Source organism: Gigantopelta aegis, chromosome 1 (assembly GCF_016097555.1).
Source record: "Gigantopelta aegis isolate Gae_Host chromosome 1, Gae_host_genome, whole genome shotgun sequence".
NCBI lineage: Eukaryota > Metazoa > Mollusca > Gastropoda > Neomphalida > Peltospiridae > Gigantopelta > Gigantopelta aegis.
The window spans coordinates 32026569-32047216 of NC_054699.1; the positions used below are offsets into that span (position 1 = coordinate 32026569).

General features: G+C 39.9%; 1 protein-coding gene across 1 annotated transcript in view; it reads right to left on the minus strand.

Moving 5' to 3' along the window:
• Positions 1-20648, minus strand: part of LOC121376277 — a 66447-nt gene that overhangs the window by 10818 nt on the left and 34981 nt on the right. Inside the window, exons 9-14 of the mRNA XM_041504146.1 lie at positions 17903-17984; positions 14969-15136; positions 10354-10440; positions 7816-7910; positions 6975-7082; positions 341-401 (exon numbers count right to left, since the gene is read on the minus strand). Coding sequence (XP_041360080.1) covers positions 341-401; positions 6975-7082; positions 7816-7910; positions 10354-10440; positions 14969-15136; positions 17903-17984 — 601 coding nt within the window. The remainder of the gene's footprint in view (positions 1-340; positions 402-6974; positions 7083-7815; positions 7911-10353; positions 10441-14968; positions 15137-17902; positions 17985-20648) is intronic.

The window sequence follows — 20648 nt, forward strand, 5'->3', positions numbered from 1 at the left end:
AATATAACAGGAGTAAACAATTGATGGACATGTGCTATATCACATCACAATGTATGGGAGACCAACTTGGACAATATAACAGGAGTAAACAATTGCTGGACATGTGCAAGTTGATGCATGTGTGCTGTGCTATACCACATCACAGTGTATGGGAGACCAACTTGGACAATATAACAGGAGTAAACAATTGATGGACATGTGCAAGTTGATGCATATGTGCAGTGTGCTATATCACATCACAATGTATGGGAGACCAACTTGGACAATATAACCTAAAATAAACAACTGATGGACAAGTGCAAGTCGATGCATGTGTGCAGTGTGCTATACCACAAGTCACCTGGAGATGGTGTCCCAAGTTGGCTTCATGTAACGTAATGGCCATCATCATAAACGTAGCCCTGTATAAACAGCGAAATTACACTAAAATCCAACTCGGGTGAATTGTCAAGAAAATGAATATACAAGAATGGTAATCTAGTATTTATCCTATAACAGGCGAATTGCAGAAGGAAGTCATTAATATCATAAAAAGGATTGAGAGTCAGTTACAAGTTATCGGAGACAATTACCAGTTTGGTGGGGCAGGTAAGAGAATTTTAGAAGAATCGTTCACTTGGTGATACAAGTACCAAAAATAAGGAGTTTTCATGATCAAAGTCAGTGACACAGATGTTCTGGTTATAACAGCCAGTGTCCTGCCAACCCTACAGGATATTGGCAAGCAGCAGCTGTGAATATCATTTGGTCCTTACGGTGAATTTCTGCGCATGATTTTAATTTCCCTTGGTAGGTCCAGAGAAGACCAAAGGGAGTCTTTTTTTCCATGCCATCACTGATTGTGATGTCGTCTTTCGTAGGAAGGAGAAGCTTAGCAAATACCCACCGACAGTGGAGGAATGTCACCTGAAGTTCCTCGAGAAAGCTGTGGTATCTATGTATGATAGGTCCTGCACGATGCCGCACGACGTGACATGTTTGCTCTCGAAGCCTTTCTGCCAACTCAAGCAACTCTCCTTCAATATTTCAAGCGTGCAGCCTATCAGGTTTGTTGCATCTGGAGTCAGTCGACGGTGAGCCAGGCAGAAATCCACAGTCCGTCTAACTGGGGATGGACAAAGCACAATGACCTATGGCAGATCTTCTGGATGATGCTCCCACCCATTGCCGTGTACATGCAAGACAGAATTTCAAGGCAGGTGCAAGTTCTGCCAGTTTGGCCTGCAATGCACAGCGCTCTATAGTCCAGATGTGAAGATAGTGTGTATACTTGGACATGTCGGAGTCTTTTGGACTCTACGCCTGCAGGCAAATGTTGCATGTGCTATATGTATATACAGGACGGTTATGATGTACTGAGTTTTATTGCATTTGACTGTGGCATTCCAATTGCAAGTTAATCTATGGTTAAAACAATTTTGTTAAAAAGTGGCGATCTTTTCTTTTTTCTTTTCTTTTTAAAAATTCTTCTTACAATCTACAAGAAACAAAAATATAAAATGATCTTCTGAGATAGTTTAATGCTACATGTTTGATTTCAGTGTGTGGAAAAAAAACATATGGTTTGATGCAAAGATCATCCAAATCGGTCAACAGGATCAACTGTTATGCTGGTTATGGGATTTCTATGTTGAGAATGGACGTCATCTTGAAAACTGGTAGCCATTTTGAATTGTCGAGTGGCCAACGTTTTTAAAAAAATAATAAGTGCCCAATGAGGGTTACACATGCCACAACTGATGCTTGTATCACAAAGTGAACGATTTTTCACTTATCTTCCCCAATAGTTCCATTTCTTGTTGATCGACCAACTGGTTTTCTACCTAACTATTAATTATGCACGGTGTTTTTAAAAACGTGTACGGAGTCAAGTAAAACAAAGCAGCCTAATAAATTTCAATAATTAGACATTGATTGAACATTCAACTGACGTTTAGAAATAATTTAACACAGACGAACTGCAAGAATTACGAATGTCAAAATAGTTGTGATGTACTACTAATTATGATAGTAATTTCACAGTTGCAACGACAACCAGTCATATTTTCGCCTGTTATATGACAAAAACATTTAATAAAACAACGCTCAAATATTAAATAAAAAATGTATCTAATTGTACAATATAATAATTATTAACGTCTAAAGGGCTACAGTCGAACATGTGTATACAGACCACCCAATGGTTCTACAGAAAATAACCGCAAGGTGATTTCCACACAGAGGTCAGTTGAATGCACATATGTGCAGAAGGAATATATACTAAAGTACTATCTGAATACATGCAGGTGATTGTTATTTAGGGTTGACATTACAACAAGGTCGACTGTATTACAGAATATACCATTCCCAACACAACTGTAGCAATCATCATACAAAACACGCAGATGACTGCTTAACTATTTATAAATTATCTTATTTATTAACACATTTATTTAAGACGGTATTTGTTTAATTTCGGCGAGTTCTCCATTATGTTATACCTCCAAACAATATTAGATACTAGTTATTATTGCTGAAATTACTTTGTGAAATTAGATGGCAGAATAAAATGTTGTAATCTGAAGTAATTTAAAATGTAACCAATACTTTTCCACAGCCCATCTTTTCAAAGCCATCTTGTCGCTGCGAAATAGTAAAACCGTTGTAGGTTGTGATGTCACTACAGCACCCGCCATAGTGACGTCATAGCTTGCGATGGTTTTACGTAATCTAAGATTGCTTCGTAAATATGGGCCCTGCAGGCTCTGTTTCACTCAATCAAGGTGGTGGACCTATTTAGATTTGTATTTGTAGAAAAATATTTCATTGATGTATTGGAGCAACTTATAAATATTTTTGTTTTACCAAAATAAATAGAGGGTAACTTCAAAACAGTTACTGCGATTTTAAATGATATATTAAACTGGGCCCATTTTAATGAACAAAAATGTCGAGGCAGGAACTCTTTAACCGAAAACAAAAAACAAAACCTAGTTTACGTTATGCGAGGTAACAGCTATGTTGGGAATGATCTCCCTTTGATGAAGGACACTGAATCACCTGCAAGTGATGCCCAGGTATTCCCTCGTGCATCGTGAACGTCATCATTTGGTATAGACCTCTGTGTGCAATGAAAACAAGCTATCATAAAGCATTCCAACACAGTGTCGTTAAAGGGACATTCCTGTGTTTGCTGCAATTTTTAAGACGTTATCGACTAACAGAGACCTTTTAATGACTGTAATTACATATCTGTTATATTTTTCTGCATCAAATATTAGCGGCTATATATTAAACGTGTTTCTGATCCTTCTAATATTTGCATTAGGTTAAATTTCATTTTATTTCCTAAGTTTGGGCTTCTTACATTAAGATGACCAGAAACACATTGAATATACAGGCACTGATATTCTAAACAAGAAAATGTGTAAGTTTAATCGCAGAAATATTTTATTAGTCGGAAACATCTTACAATGCAGCAAACTCAGGAATGTCCCTTTAAAACTGCTATACCTCTTTATGTACAACCTATCATAAAGCATTCCAACGCAGGTTCGTTAAAAATTGCTATATCTATTTATGTACATATAAAAGTAGGGTAACGTTATCCCTATGCTATTTGAAATTGTTTTGCTTTTTTTATAAACAAATTATAAACGATTTTCCTAAGAATTGCCATTACAGTGACGTCACTGGAGGAAATTAAACAATCGTACATAGCAACCATGAGTTGAGAAATGTTTTATTTAACGACTCAATCAACACATTTTATGTCCGGTTATATGGTGTCGGACATATGGTTAAGGACCATACAGATATTGAGAGAGGAAACCCGCTGTCGCCACTTAATGGGCTACTCTTTTCGATTGGCAGCAAGGGATATTTTATATGCACCATCCCACAGACAGGATAGCACATACCACGACCTTTGAGATACCAATCGTGGTGCACTGGATGGAACGAGAAATAGCCCAATGGGCCCATCGACGGGGATCGATCCTAGACCGACTGCGCATCAGTTGAGCGCTTCACCACTGGGTTACGTACCGCTCCGGCAACCATAAATGATCCCTACATTGAGCAAATTAGTAGTACTAAGTGCACGGTTTTATAATTCCGTAATGATTTCTTGTCTTCATAGTTTAAAACTACATTCCCTGGAATATTTTTATTATGTAAGCATATAGAACAGAAAATCCAATTACGTTTGGTGCATATATGACGCCGCACTCCGCATTGGTTTCACTACGCTGGCTTATCCAGGTCAAAAACAAAGCCATGATTTTGAAAGTGGAACACTTTTGACGGGCTCGTACCGATCTCGGTTTTCATTGGCGTATCACAAATATAGAATTCCCCCAACAAGAGATCACGTGAGATTTCGCAATTTTTGAACAAATTTAACTGTCTTGATTGAGGGGTCGTCTCATATCTCCAAAACATATTTATATCCATAGAGGTATGGTACAACGCCTTTCCAGGGGTCGGTGAGTGGGGCATTTGCCTTGAAATTTTGACAGTGGCCAGCGTTACATGTATGGGGGTGTACTTACGTAACGCTCTAGAGGTAGAGGAAGAGGGTGCTGTATTCGATTTACGTAACATTTTTCAAGACTATATGTTATTTTTATTCATTATTTAGACCTAAAAAGGTGGGGTTTTTTTAAATGCGCGGTCAGTCTAGGATCGATCCCCATAGGCGGGTATATAAAAAGACCATGGTATGTGATTTTCTGTCTGTGGGATGGTACATATAAACAGTCCCTTGCTAAAATAAAATGTAGCGGGTTTCCAAGGCGCGTGTGCAGGGATTTCAGCGGGGTTGGGGATATAGACTGTGTTAAGCGAAGTTTATATGGGGCCATGCTCCCCCCAAAAAATACATTTCAATTTTTTTTAAGCTTGGGCAAGTAAGGGTTTCGACCTCCAATACCCTCCCCCTGCACATGCACCTGATTCCTCTCTAAGCTTATATGCCAAAATTACCAAATGTTAGACATCCAACAGCATACGTACGAAATTGTTGGGAGACCAAATCCAGTTTGTGCTATATACAAATAATAGAATACAAAAACAAAACACTGCATATACAGACACCTATGTTCTAAAAAAGACACAATATTTAGTGTGTAATGTTTAGTCGTTTAAATATGTTATTAGTCGGAATATTTTAAAATGGCAGCAAATTCAGAACTGTCCCTTTACATAATGCGTTAGTATTCGGAACATCTTGGATGCATTCGTTTGTATTGATATCGGACATCCACGAAGTAACTTTGCCAGTTTTATTTGTGAAGCGATAATTGCCGAGTGCATACGACATGAGACGTATGTCCCATATCTTTGTGAGTAGATCGTATGGCCTAAAATGTTTTTCAACGAACACCGAGTTTCATAAAACGTATAACTATTATGTGTATATTAGATCCTTTTTATATACAAATGGTTTCGTACACTGTGACGTCTTATAAAGTTAGAACTGCCATTTGACATCTACGTTAGTGGCTTACAACTGACTTGCACCGATGGTAAATATTTTCACCGTAATTTACGACAACAGTAAACCACGTCGCGCTGTGGAACAGGTTGGCGATGTTAGAAGAAGGTTGTGGTCGGGATCGTATTTACAACGATAGTGGAATAAGGCCCAGATTCCTTGTTACAAATTTGTAGGTAGACCGCGGAGCTAGGACACTCGAGTTAGTTTGCATATAAACAAGAAATTAAAAAGTCCCCAAATCTCCACTCCCCCAGACAAAAAAAACAAAAAAAACAAACAAACACAAAAAAAAAAAAACCCAGCAACAAAACAACAAACTGAAAACCAAACAAGCATAAACAATCCTACAGCAAAAAAACAACAACAAAAAAACCCCAAACAAAACAAACAAACAACAACAAAACAAAAACAAAAACTAAACAAAAACAAACAAACAAACAAAACAAACAAAACAAAACAAATCATTAGAAACGAACGCTTTTAATTTGACGACTGTGTAATGTCTGTCAAAGTGCCAGATGCAAGTCGGTGTAGAATAACCAGTTAATAGTTCAACATTTTCGACCTCCAATCATTAACATAGCGTTTTAAAACACTATGGAAACTGTTGTTTTCACGTAATATTAAAAAGAACAGAGAACACTTTTGTAATGATCCATTTTGACATATTGTTAAAAAAATTATGATTCCAAGATGATATTGTTCTGAAGATTTGCCCCTCAAAATCATGCTCTGTTTTGTTACCCAAGTCATAACAAACTGGCTATTAAATGCATGGCATTTCGTGTCTTTTTGACGTCAGACATTGTTTTCATTTTGCCTGAATATATCTATCGTATTTACCTGACTTTGGGGATTTTCTCCAGTACTGGGGGGGGGGGGGGGGGGGTTTCAGGCAAGCTCATTTTGCCTGAATATCTATCGTATTTTACTGTTTGGGATTTTCTTCCTGAGGGGGGGGGGGGGGGGGGGGGGGGTGGGGGGGGGGGGGGGGGGGGGGGGGGAGGGGGGGGGGGGGGGGGGGGGGGGGCAATTTCCATTCCCCACAGGTAATTTGGGGGAATATACATATAATATGATGGATGAAAAGTTATACAATCTGAATACATAAATAAAGATGTGCAGGTTTTTGTGTGTGGGTTGTTTTTGTTTTTTGTTTTTGTTTTTGTTTTTTGCTTCCAATATAAAACGATATTAGATGTATTCGTTAACAATGCTGTGCACATGTATGCAAATGAATACACCTCACAATAAATGGGCGGAATTTACGAAAGATGGTCAGCACCTGTTTTAGTCAGATGCGGGTAAGCCTTAAACGCGGACTAAATATGACATCTAGGCACATTGATAAAAGCCGGCGTTTATCAAAACTTATTGCAGAATATTGAATGTTTGTTTAAGGAAATAACTGTTAAACGTGATTAAGGAATATATACCACTTTCGTAAATCCGGCCCAATATAATTTTGTAAAGATGTGAAAAACGTGTAATTTACGTTTCGTTCGGTCTGTTCAGGTTTACGAGAAAGACTCCGGGTCTCAGGCCGTCCTCGGAACCCGGTATGTACTGTCCTCCGGGTCCGTCGTTTGGCATCTTCTCAACCCTGAAATATCGAAACAAGCCACACCCTTTTAAAGGCGCATTCTTGAAGTTGCAACAGTCATATTGTACTATCTTTACATGCATTAAATATTTGTAAAAAAAACTACTCATTAATCGATCAATCATGATCATATATTTGCGTAATTAACTCAAGAATATGAAGAAAAATGCAATAACAAATAACTACACAGAGAAAGACACATGTAAACACATATACACACACAGGCATACACACACATACATACACATACACACACACACACACACACTCGCACACACACACACACACTCGCATACACACACACACACACACACACACACACACACACACACACACACACACACACACACACACACACATTGTATAGATTTTATGACTAAAGTAAACTAACTAAATATTGTGGGTATCCTGAACCCTGACAATTAACTACAACAATCTGCAGTTTTCCGCGGTATTTATTTTGCCGTGGTATTTTCAATTTTCTATGTTACTTTTCTTAATGATTTTTTTTTGGTAATGCTGACAATTTTCTATGTAACTTTTCTTAATTAATTATTTTTATTTATTTCTATTTTTTTAATTTTAATATTTGTTTGTAATACTGACAAATTAAACTTCTCTCATTCATTAACCGCGAAACTGTTGTGAAAGATGCCGTGGAGATAAACATTTTTACCACGGTATTTTTTGCCATGGCCATTTTTTTTTAATTGCCATGGTTGTTTGTGCTTACATCAAAGGCATGTTGGGGATGTTTTTAAACAGTTCTGGCAGCTTTGGTTCGATCCTGTCTGTTATAATACTGCGGTACACGCTCAACAGCTGATCCTGTGGAGGAAAAGAAAGGAATGTTTGATTAGCGACGCCCCAGCACATTGTTTAACCAGAGGCCAATACTGTCATCGTTGCGCGGCAGTTGATCTGTTAAATGGTCCAAACAAATATTGGGGTGGGGTGGGATGAGGTTGGATTGGGTGGGGATTGGGTTGGATGGGGATGGGGTGGGTGAGTTGATTTGAGTGGGGTTTTGTGGGGTGGAGTGACGCAGGGTATTTTGGGGTGAGATGGAGTGGGGTGGAGTAGGTGGAGAGTTGGGTGGAGAAGAGTGTACATATATTAGGAGTTAGACAAAGCTATATAATTTAGAAGAAAAAATGCTTTCTTTGGGGATTTTTTTGAATTTTTTAAACGTTAGAAACGTTGACGATGGAAATGTCTAATCCTTGATAACAGCACTTGAAATATAAGGACATAAAGTTCTAGTTTTGTTTTATGTTATATGGAATTGCTAATATATATACTATTCTGATAGAAAGAAATAAGGGAGCGTTTGATATTTCTGACTGAATTCAATTCAGTACTAAAGTAGTTATGCCTGTATATATACGGAAGAGCATTAAAAACGCACCACGAAGAAATGTTTGGATTTCGAAAAGAAAACCTGAGCAATAAATGTTTTTGTTGTGAACAGCAATAGATGGATGATTGATAATGACAACAAACCAAAAATGATGCACAGTCATTCATTAGTTTTAATCTACGTATGAAAGACACGTGGGGTCACAATGAAAGGTCAATAGCGCGTATGATCACCATTTGCAACAACACAAGCCATGCAACGTCTTCTCATCGATCCGATAAGTCTGCAAATAGTGTTCTGGGGATAGGATTCCACTCCTGCTGTGGTGCGTGTTCCAGTTCTAAAAGGTTATTCATTTCTGGACGACGTGAGATGCGTTGACCAAGGTAATCCCAAGGACTCTGTTGGCGATAAATCTGGGGACAGTGCTGGCCATTCAAGCGACATTATTGTTCGCTTGATGCTGTCTGCGCTCGGGCGTTGTCTTGCTCAAATGTGTGCATATCTCGATGCTGATGAAAGAAGGGAATGGCGTGATTTTGCAAGACGTTATCCCGGTAGTAAATGGCATTCATTCTGCCACGGCAAACACGGAGTGCTGTTCGGTGATGATAACTGATCCCACCCCACACCATCACACTCCCTCCACCCCATCGATCCGTCTGGACAAGGCAGTCATTGTGGTAACGTTATCCACGCCTACGCCACACCCACAACCGACCATCAGCATTTCTTAAATGGAAACGAGATTCGTCAGAGAATAGCACACCATGCCAACGTTGTAATCTCCAATGATGATGCCTTCCTGCCACACATCGGTGCTCATTTCGATGTCGATCAGTCAGGATAGGTCCAACATATGGTCGTTGAGCACGCAGCCCAGCAGGGCGAAAGCAGAGCGACGCACAGTGTCTGCGCTGATAACCCCACGTCGACCTTGAACAGTTGGTGCAGTCCTGGCAGTGGGCAGCGTTCGATCAGGAATATGGAGGCGAAGAAAATGGCGATCTTGTCGTGGTGTCGTAGCACGTCATTGGCCTGGACGTGGACGGTCCCTGGTGGTTCCTGTCTGCTGGTATATCCTGTGGAGTCTAGTGATTGTTGAAGGTGGCATCCAAACGGCTGTGCGATGACTACTCGAAATGCCGACTTGAAGCATGCTTAAGACACGTTCACGTTCCTCAGCTGTCAACCTTGCCATCACTTGTTTAACGTTTCGGAGACCTTCTTTTATAGCCACAATAAACATGATTTGCACATTCAATTTACGTTTTTCATGCTATGCATGCAATATGTTGTGTTTTGGTGTTGTGTTTCATGAAGTGTTCAGTCAATCGTTTATTCGTCGTCATAAGGTAGTACGGAATTTACGTCATTGATATTTTAATGCTGATATACGCTCCATTCACATTTATAATCATCAACTGGTGGTGCGTTTTCAATGCTGTTCAGTATATAATACAGCGATGTAATGTGGGTTTGAATATCAGTACTGTGGAATTGATTGACAGTAACACGGTTGACATCTTTTATACTGTTAGGATTTTCCCTGTAGTCAACATTTGATGTAACTATCTATGTGTTCCCTTATTTCTTTTCGTCGGTATATTTTACGAAGATGTCAAATGTGGCTTTGACAATAGCGGCCGCTACAAATTTGAAACAAAAATCGATGGCCAATTCTCTGAATTCCATAGATACAGGGGTTTTTCTCGTTCCAACCTGTGAACCACAACTAGTCTGTGGGAAAGTGCCTATTAAAGATCCATTGCTGCATTGGGAAAAAATGTAGCGGGTTTCCTCTGCTGACTATGTGTCAGAATTACCAAATATTTGACATGATTATTTAATCATTGTGCTCTAGTGGTGCCGTTAAACAAAACAAACTTTTCCATAGATACATTCGCTTACCGCAGTGTTGTTATGAAACCTCGGGTCCGTTCTCAGTTTAACGAAGAAATCTACAAAGGATCCGGCGAATCCTTGTTGTCGTAGAATCTAAAATATAACACATTGTTTATATTAATTATACATGTTGAATTACATTTTGCACTTTACATATTATAACTGCACAATCATGTTAGGTGGGTCAAAATAAGACTACCCACAAATTCAGTTAAACTCACAAACCCTAATTTCAACCGGGACGGGACGTAGCCCAGTGGTAAAGCGCTCGCTTGATGCGCGGTCGGTCTAGGATCGATCCCCGTCGGTGGGCCCATTGGGCTATTTCTCGTTCCAGCCAGAGCACCACGACTGGTATACCAAAGGCCGTGGTATGTGCTATCCTGTATGTGGGATGGTGCACATAAATGATCCCTTGCTGCTAATTGAAAAGAGTAGCCCATGAAGTGGCGACTGCGGGTTTTATCCCTCAATATCCGTAAATATATAACCGTAAATAAAATGTGTTGAGTGCGGCGTTAAATAAAATATTTCCTTTCTTCCTTCCTAGTTTCAACCCATATAAAATGAACACTACATTTGGTTAATCTACAAAACTGTAACTCATTTGTATACAATACAGTGGAAGGGGTTTGCGATATTGAAGCGGAATAATACCGCATATAACCGTTATTTCTCATAGGTATGTGCGTTTTTAACAACAAGAAGACCAGAAACATTTCCGATGTATGGAAGTGGATATTTTAAACAATAGAAGGTAAGTAATGTCTTATTTCAATTATGAAAAACAGCTCTAACAATGAAAAATACGCCGTAGTGTTTACAAATTGAGGTCTGTAACTTAAATTGAATCATTAGGCCATTGGTCTACAGGCTGGTAGGTACTGGGTTTTTAATCCAGACACCGACTCCAAACCATGAATGAGTGCTCCGCAACGCTCAATGGGTAGGTGTAAACCACTTGCACCGACCAGTGATCCATAACTGGTTCAACTAAGGCCATGGTTTGTGCTATCCTGCCTGTGGGAAGCGCAAATAAAAGATCCCTTGTTGCCTGTCGTAAAAGTAGCCTGTGTGGCGACAGCGGGTTTCCTCTAACAAAACAGTGTCAAAATGACCACATGTTTGACGTCCAATAGCCGATGATAAGATAAAGAAAACCCAATGTGCTCTAGTGGCGTCGTTAAATAAACAAACGGATTTACTTTGAATTAAATCAAAATTAAAGTTCGTTTTGTTTAACAACACCACTAGAGCACATTGAGTAATTAATCATCGGCTATTGCATGTCAAATATTTGGTCATTCTGACTCGTAGTCATCAGAGGAAACCCGCTACATTTTATCCAGTAGCAGCGAGAGATCTTTGACCAGTTGTGGTGCACTGATTGAAACGGAAAAACCCCCACAATCAGTTGAATGGTTCCACCAAGGTGGTTCGATCCTGTGACGCAAGTACATCGGGCGAGCACTAAACTGACTGATCATGAGCTAAATCCTGTTCCATTGAACTGAATGAACATCATCACCAATATTGCACGTGAGGCACTTCAGTTTCTTACCAGTAGCTGTTAAAAGTGTGTTTTGTTTAACGACACCACTAGAACGCAATGCTTAATTCAAAGTGCATTTTCGAAGTTGCAAGTGCTATATTTCACTATTGTTTATGTACATGTATTTGTGATAAATACAATTTAATTGAACCGCATGATGTAATATTTGCACAGTTAACTCAAGACTATCAAATATGCAATATTTTACCACTCTCCGCTTGTAATACTGGGGACGGGTCGTAGCCCTGTGGTAAAGCGTTCCTTTGATGCGCGGTTGGTCTAGGATCGATCCCCGTAGGTGGACCCATTAGGCTATTTCTTGTTCCAGCCAGTGGTCCACGACTTGTGTAACAAAGGCCGTGATATGTACTATTCTGTCTGTGGGACGGTGCATATAAATCGAAATACTAATCGATAAGAGTAGCCCATGAAGTGGCGACAGCGGGTTTCCTCTTCCAATATCTGTGTGATCCGACACCATATGTCTGACGCCATATGACCGTAAATAAAATGTGTTGAGTGCGCCGTTAAACAAAACATTTCTTTGTAATACTGATATTGCATACTGAAATTAAATTAATTTTTTAAAATCGTAATATTGAAAACACTAGAAGAAATTAATATATATATATATATATATATATATATATATATATATATATATATATGAGTTGACATTTAACGTCACTGTCTTGCATTGTTGAAGTTTAATCGTTGAATATGGCACGTCAACGGTTATCAGCTGCCCACAGATGGCGTATTATTGGTATACATGCAACCGGCATGACCTTCAAAAGTATAGGACGTCAACTGGGGTATCATTACACCGTAATCAGCAGACCGATACGAAAACACGGGTATACCAATGCTGTAAAGGATCTCCCACGGTCAGGGAGACCGCGCATGCCGTCAGAGCGCGAGAACAGGGCCCTGTTTCGGCGTGTACGTCGTCAACCCTTTGCTACGTCTCCTGTTCTGAACAGCTAATGGTTACTCAATAGATGGATGTCAGCCAGAATAGTGAGGAATCGTCTGAAATTTGCGGGATTGAAGGTCAGAAGGGTCATCAAGCGTCCCTTGCTTGTTGATTATCATGAGAGACACCGTTTAGTGTCGTGTTTGGCCCGGAGAGGTTGGAAACAGGTCCAAACTGAAGCTGTGACGACCCTGCCCTGCCCTGGCCGGCCATGAGTCCTGACCTAAACCCGCTAGAGCATGTTTGAGACCTCTTGGGACGTCGAGTACAGGCATTGACCCCACATGTATAGACTCTGGCACAATTAAAGGCAGCTCTTCATTGAGAATGGCAGCAGTTGCCCATGCAGCAGATCAGACGACATACTGGAGGGATGAGATGAAGGGTTGAAGCTGTCATCCGAGCACGTGGCGGGTTTACCCGCTATTGATGATTTGTGTTATGAATGTCATCTGTGGACTTCAAATGACGTTTTTCATCATCAATAATGATGTTGACTTGTGTTCTGACTCTGCACCTCCATACTTATTGTGCCTCAGGTTTTGGCTCAAATACAGCATATTGGAATTCTTCTCAGAATCATGATTAAAATTTCAAAACTGGATACACTTGTTATGTTTTCTTACTGTCAAAGATGTATTCTTGCAAAACACATTTGTTTTTCCGAGGTTATGTTATCAGGCTTTCAACAACAAACCTCGTAAGACAAGTCATTGTGAAAAATACAGGGGGTGCTTAACTTGTTTCTTTGTGTATATATATATATATATATATATATATATGACTAATTTTAGCATTTTGAAATGTATACTGTCTTTGCGTAATGCTCCATTATTGAAAAGTCATGCATCTTAGTCTGATGGATGTCAAACATTTGACTCAGTCTTCAGTAGACCGGCCTCGGTGGTGTCGTGGTTAGGCCATCGGTCTACAGGCTGGTAGGTACTGGGTTCGGATCCCAGTCGAGGCATGGGATTTTTAATCCAGATACCGACTCCAAACCTTGAGTGAGTGCTCCGCAAGGCTCAATGGGTAGGTGTAAAGCACTTGCACCGACCAGTGATCCATAACTGGTTGAACAAAGGCCATGGTTTGTGATATCCTGCCTATGGGAAGAGCAAATAAAAGATCCCTTGCTACCTGTCGTAAAAGAGTAGCCTATGTGGCGATAGCGGGTTTCCTCTAAAAAAAAACAGTGTCAGAATGACCATATGTTTGACGTCCAATAGCCGATGATAAGATAAAAAATCAATGTGCTCAAGTGGCGTCGTTAAATAAAACAAACTTTTTTCGTAGTGTTAAAATAAGCTTTTGACAATAAACGAAACATACATATTAATCAAAAATATAAAAACTCTCTACGGCTCTGCAGAGTTAAAAAAAAGGTTTTTGCCTTATAAAAGTAAGTTTTGGTTCAGACAGTAAAAAACACATCTTATTAAAATCAGATAATGACATAAAAATTTTAAAAGAAACTTGTGCGTGTTGATACAGAATAAAACGGAGGTCTCCGTAAAGGGGGAAGTATGTAAAAGCATGCACGTCTGTGTGTGGGGCGTGGGGGGGGGGGGGGGGGGGGGGTGTACACACAACTACTTGAATTGGAGTTATACATTAACGGTAAATGCACTTTAAAATAAAGGCGACGCTACACGATACGATTACCTCGTACGAGAATAGCCATGAGAATAATCGATCGCATAACAACCGATGAAATCGTAATGCCTGCCTTGTCAATCAGCTATTCTTGTGGCTATTCTCGTACAAGGAAATCGCTATAATTTAAAAAAAACAAAAAAAACAACGTTTTTCGTCGTGAGCAAGAGAGACCTGACCCCCTCGACAAACCCTGGGTCAGCATCTGCCGCACCCTCTTCAATGGAGGATCCAGAAAATCCATTGGGGGGGGGGGGGCAGTGACATGAGTGTAATGCCAAGGGAACTTTGGGGGAGGTTTGGAGGGGGATTGTAAAAAAAATTAAAATTAATATATAATAAAATTATAACTATCGCAAAATTTAGGGGGGGCGGGCCCCGACCCCCCCCCCCCCCCCCCCCCCCAGATATGCCTCTGCTCTTGACATAAAGATTACCTCTTGCATTCTGCCGGATATCCTCTCCACCTCAGACAGGCCGATCCGATGCACTTCCTCGGGGGACATGTCCGTGGAGAGATGCCACTTCAAGCAAGCCTTGTAATAATCCTTTCCTTCCGGCCACACCCCGACTCCCCAGTGAGGACGAGTTCGTGGCAGGTATTCCTAGCGGAAACAAAAATAGAACAGGACACTGTAAGTCTTGTAGAACAGGATTTCTCAAATTATTATATATACTCTTCAAAAAAAAGTAGGGGAACCTGAAATATTTATGTTAATATCAACTATTAGACCGAACATACGTTTTGACCACAGAGATCCTAGTAAAGAACGTTCAGGTCTGTTTATCAATACACCGAAACACATTTAATAGTGTGCACATGCATCACGCCGTTGCCCCGTACACGTGCGTGGGGTGTCATTCTCGATTTTGACAATTTCCAGGAAGGTCCATTATTCACTGTGGAACATTATTTCTGTCAATCGTTTTCATTCTTTTGATCATACAGTTGTTATTGTTTTGTTTTCAGTCTTTTTTTTGTTTTGTTTGAATTTGCGATTTACTGATAAAAAAAAACGTCATCTTTTGAATTTCACCTCTGACCCCAATCGTCTTTCAAGATCTTTGGTGGTCATAAAACCTGCTGTAATACTGAACTATCGGTTGTAATATTTGCTCAATTAATTCACTATTATCATATAACCATTCCCCACAGCTAATATACCTTACAATTTTGGCAATTGTAAATTCTTATTAGAGTTTCCATACTTTTTTTGAAAAGTATATATTATTACGCAATGAGAATATATCTGTTTTCTTATTGGTCAAAAACCAGTCATCTGACCTTCCGTAAATAATGATATTGCCCTCAGTTGATCCCACCGGTCCGATAAAAAGTCATATTGCCATCGGAAATTTAACCAATGAAAACAGAGAAGAGAAAAAAATATATATCCAATTAATGCGTAGGTAACGTAATGCAACATCAACTGCTAATTTTAATGTAAACAACCACAAACTTGTGACAAAACGCTTTGCTGTCCTGCCACAAAACAATAACAACTTTATTTATACTGAGTTTAATTCCGAAAATACCACAAAGTCAAGGTCAGTACTCGTAAAATGGTGTAAGGAATATCTCGCAGATTTAGATACATACATGATACGTCAAAACGCAGTTGGATTTGGCACACCCTGGATTTTATGTTGCATTTGGAGATTATCAGTAACTGTTCAGTATAAATGTATGCTCAGATTTATCACATTTTGGGGGGGTTTTGTATTTATTTCCCATTCTTACCTTCACAGGATAAAGCAGATATCCGGCGTTATTAACTAGTTATTCTCTATTTTGCCATGGTAATGTTTCAACTGTTTATTTCCGCATACAACGTCATAGGATTACGTAACGTCATGAAATCTCATCAGTTAGAACGTATTTCGGGAAATTATAAGAATTGGCGTGTTTTGATTCTGATAAAGCAGGAATGTATGAGTCTTGTGGATGTTATTGTGTAATAAAACAATTATTGACCGTCACTGAGGACAATATGGGGTTTTATGGACCGAAGAAATTAATACTGACCGAGGATGTTGGCCTCGGTCAGTATCAATTTCTTCGGTCCATAAAACTACTAGTGTTTTTTTTTTTTTAATATGTAAAATATCAGCCGCGTGAAGCTAATCAGTGTTTGTTTCGGAAGAGTCTCGACAAACACCAATTAACGTAGACTCCATATTAAATAACACTCGTGACGAATCCTGGATATATATATGCATACATATTTCATACATATTGTGTAACCATTCCCTTCGATATTCCATAGGTGTTTTGTCAGTGCACATGCTATTCACGCTTTATGCGCACAGCTTGCCTTATTCACATGTGGTCACGTGCTCTTGTTTGACGTCATTTTTCTTATCGCTGGATTGTATTGTTCTCTTTACTCAGGAAAACACTTGTTGGTGTCTAAAGGTCATCAACGTGATGTCACGCCACTCAGAAAATGGACATTGTCGAGCGACTGGTATGCTTGAAGTTGAAATGGCACAAAGCAATGTTGCTAGACGCTTTGGTGTCCATTGCCGTTCATCTGAACACCATGCAGTGCCTGCTGAGATATTATATTTTGGAGTAGGACCTCTATCCCCCCCCCCCCCCCCTCCACACACAAACACATGGGTCGTAGCTAGGATTTATTGTTGGGGGGGGGGGGGCAACTGAGTAGTTAATAGTCGTGTTCTTGCCTCCCTCCCCCCCCCTCCCCCGCTTGCTATGGCCCTGCACACACACACACACACACACACACACACACACACACACTGGATCCGCCTCTGGATTTATCGGCAAGTCCTATTCTCTCTATGTAAATAAAGTCGGCCTTGGTGGTGTAGTGGTTATGTCATCGGGAATGAGGCTGGTAGGTACTGGGTTCGTATCCCACCTGAGGCAGTGGGTGAATTTGTATGCCTGTACCGGCTCCAACACGGAGTGAGTGCAACCCTAGGTTAAATGGGTAGGTGTAAGGCCACATACACCGAGTTTCACCCACTTCACGGGTGCGAGTATGGGTGTGTTTCCCCGAGTGTATGACCCCACATGGGGGATTATTACCTGGCATGCACTGTAGGTTCCGTGTACCCCGGGCTCGGGTGATACCGAGATAGCTCAACTGACAGCAAACGTGGAGCACGGACCTGTCAAGTAGTCCCATACCGAAATGGAAATACAGCGGCATTCATCTCATCGTCATCCATGCTTGTAATGTCCAATAATAAATAAATATACGTGATTAAATGTGTCACCTGGTTAATATCTACCCCACCCTACAAATGTTCTGTATTCAAATCCATCTATTTAAAAAAAACAAAAAAACAATCCTAAACAAACTGCTGCCTCAAAGCTTTGTAAATTATTTGTATGTACTTGCTCGTTCTATAAAAGTCTTCAGTCTTTTGTAACCATCAAGCACTTTTTGAATAGCCTTCACTCCGCGTTCTTTCACTAATTCCCTGAAATAAATAAACAATCGTTTATACGCACCATCCCACTGACTGGAGAGTACATACCACGGCATTTGTTATGTCAGTCGTGATGCACGGGCTTTGCAATCTAAGTCTATAGGCATACAGATATTTTGTTAAAGTCTCACCCAATATATAGATAGTAAAATACATAAGAAACATTCTTAATAAAAGAAATACATAAGGAAGAAAGGAAACGTTTTATTTGACGACGCACTCAACACATTTTATTTACGGTTATATGGCGTCGAACATCTGGTAGAGGACCACACAGATATTGAGGGAGGAAACCCGATGTCGCCACTTCATGGGCTACTCTTTTCGACTGACAGGAAGGGAACTTTTATATGCACCATCCCATAGACAGGACAGCACATACCAGGGTCTTTGATGTACCAGTCATGGTGCACTGGCCGGAGCGAGAAATAGCCCAATGGGCCCATAATACATAATATAAAGGCCACTCCTTATGGAGTATGAGAGACTAAAAGTCTTATTATCAATAGTAAAATATACAGGAATAATAATACGTAATATACTCTTCAAAAAAGTTGGGGAACCTGAAATATGTTAATATCAACTATGAGACCGAACATACGTTTTGACCACAGACAGCCTAGTAAAGAACGTTCAGGTCTGTTTATCAACACACCGAAACACATTCCGTAGTTTGCACATGCATCACGCATTGGCCCCGTACACGTGCGTGGGTGTCATTCTCCATTTTGACAAATTCCAGGAAGGTCCATTTATCACTGTGGAACATTATTTCTGTCAATCTTTTTCATTCTGTTGATGGTATAGTTGTTATTGTTTTGTTTTTAATCATTTTTATTGTTTGAATTTGCGATTTACTGATAAAAAAAAAAACGTCAACTTTCAAATTTTACTTCTGACCCCAATCGTCCTTTAAGATCTGTGTTGGTCATAAAACCTACTGTAATAGTGAACTACCGGTTGTAATGTTTGCCCAATTAATTCACTATTATCATATAACCATTCCCTACAGCTAATATAACTTACACTTTTGGTAATTGTAAATTCTTATTAGAGTTCCACAACTTTGTTTGAAGAGTATATATATTTACAATAAAATGCATAAGAAACATTCTTATTAAACAATATAACGGTCACTCATCGTAGAGTTATGAGACTATTCATACATCTGTCAAAATTACCAAATCTTTGACATCCAATAGCCGATGATTAATAAATCAATGTGTTCTAGTGGTGTCGTTAAACAAAACAAAGGTTAAAACAAATGTTGTAAGGATTAACGACAGCTCTGTAGTGGCGTGTCGCCACCGTACAGCGCCCCCTGTGATGATATGCTTATACAGATTTATATATTAATGTTTAGTTTGAATCATCCGGTATATAATATACCGGCTATATATTTATATGTCTTGTCTTCGGGGTGACAATGCACTTATTTTCTTTTTCTTTGATTTATCTTGGCTGTGAAAGCTTACAGATATTAAATCAGATTTATGTCCCTTCACAAACACGAGTCGTGAACATATGGTGACCACAGTTTCCAAACACGTGTAGGCGTACGAAACAGATCGTTGGGAGGGAATTCGGTGGGTGGCGTGGGGAAGGTTGATAGGGGCCATAGGCGTACGGGCTGCCATTTTTGTAGGGGGGGGGGGGGGGCAGGGTTTTGTCCGAGTTAAAGAAAATGCCCGAATATGGATAACAACATTTATTCATATTAGCATTACTACCAAACAATTATATAGGGTTACAAACGAATCGCTACGCATACGAGCAATAGTCCATGAAAAGAGCGCACCTGTCATATGCAAATGAGCCACATCACTAAAGGGGGTCCAGAGCGAAGTTCACACAGTCAGTAGCGAGTGTGTCCACCTTGAGCATTGATACAGGCCTGGTACCGTCGTCTCATTGAGGCTACTAAACGCTGGATAAAGTTCCTGGGAATGCCTGTTTCGCAGATGCGTGGTTAGGATCCATGTGTCTTGGCGAGGGGTTAGTATGGGTGGTCGGCCGCTACGGGGACGGTTCCTGACCTGGTTGTTTTGTTGATATCGTTGACTTAAGAACCATGTGGTGTTTTTGTGGACTTTGAATTGACGTGCGACGTCACGCTGCGAGGTCCCAGTTTCAAGCATCCCTATGACTCGCTAACTGTCATTTTCACTGAGGCGTGGCATGACGAAATTGCATCAAACAGTTCACTAATGGTGTTTTTCTGACTTATGGACTTCTGAAGGTTGCACAGAGTGGCAATGATTTGCGACTGAATGTCTGGCATTTTATGGTGAACACTGGACAGCGTTTCTCCTGAATATTCCATGTTTCTTGCACAAAGCATGCAATCGCTGCAACAACTGCTTGGTTGCATTTCTTTGATCTGTTTCATGCACATTTTCTCTGGTTTACATCCATAAATCCATTCACAAATGTATTACTCCAAACAATCCATGTCCCAATAACTTTTGCGTATATTTCGACATAAAGTCTTAGATAGAAATCTCGCTACATTTTTGTTTCAATTAGTTGTAAGGGATATTTTATATGCGCCACCACATAGACAAGAGTCTATGATATACCGCTGAGCGAGGATCAATCCTAGATCGACCGCTAACTTTACTCTCGTTTGTTTTTCTGTTCATTACAAATACTCTA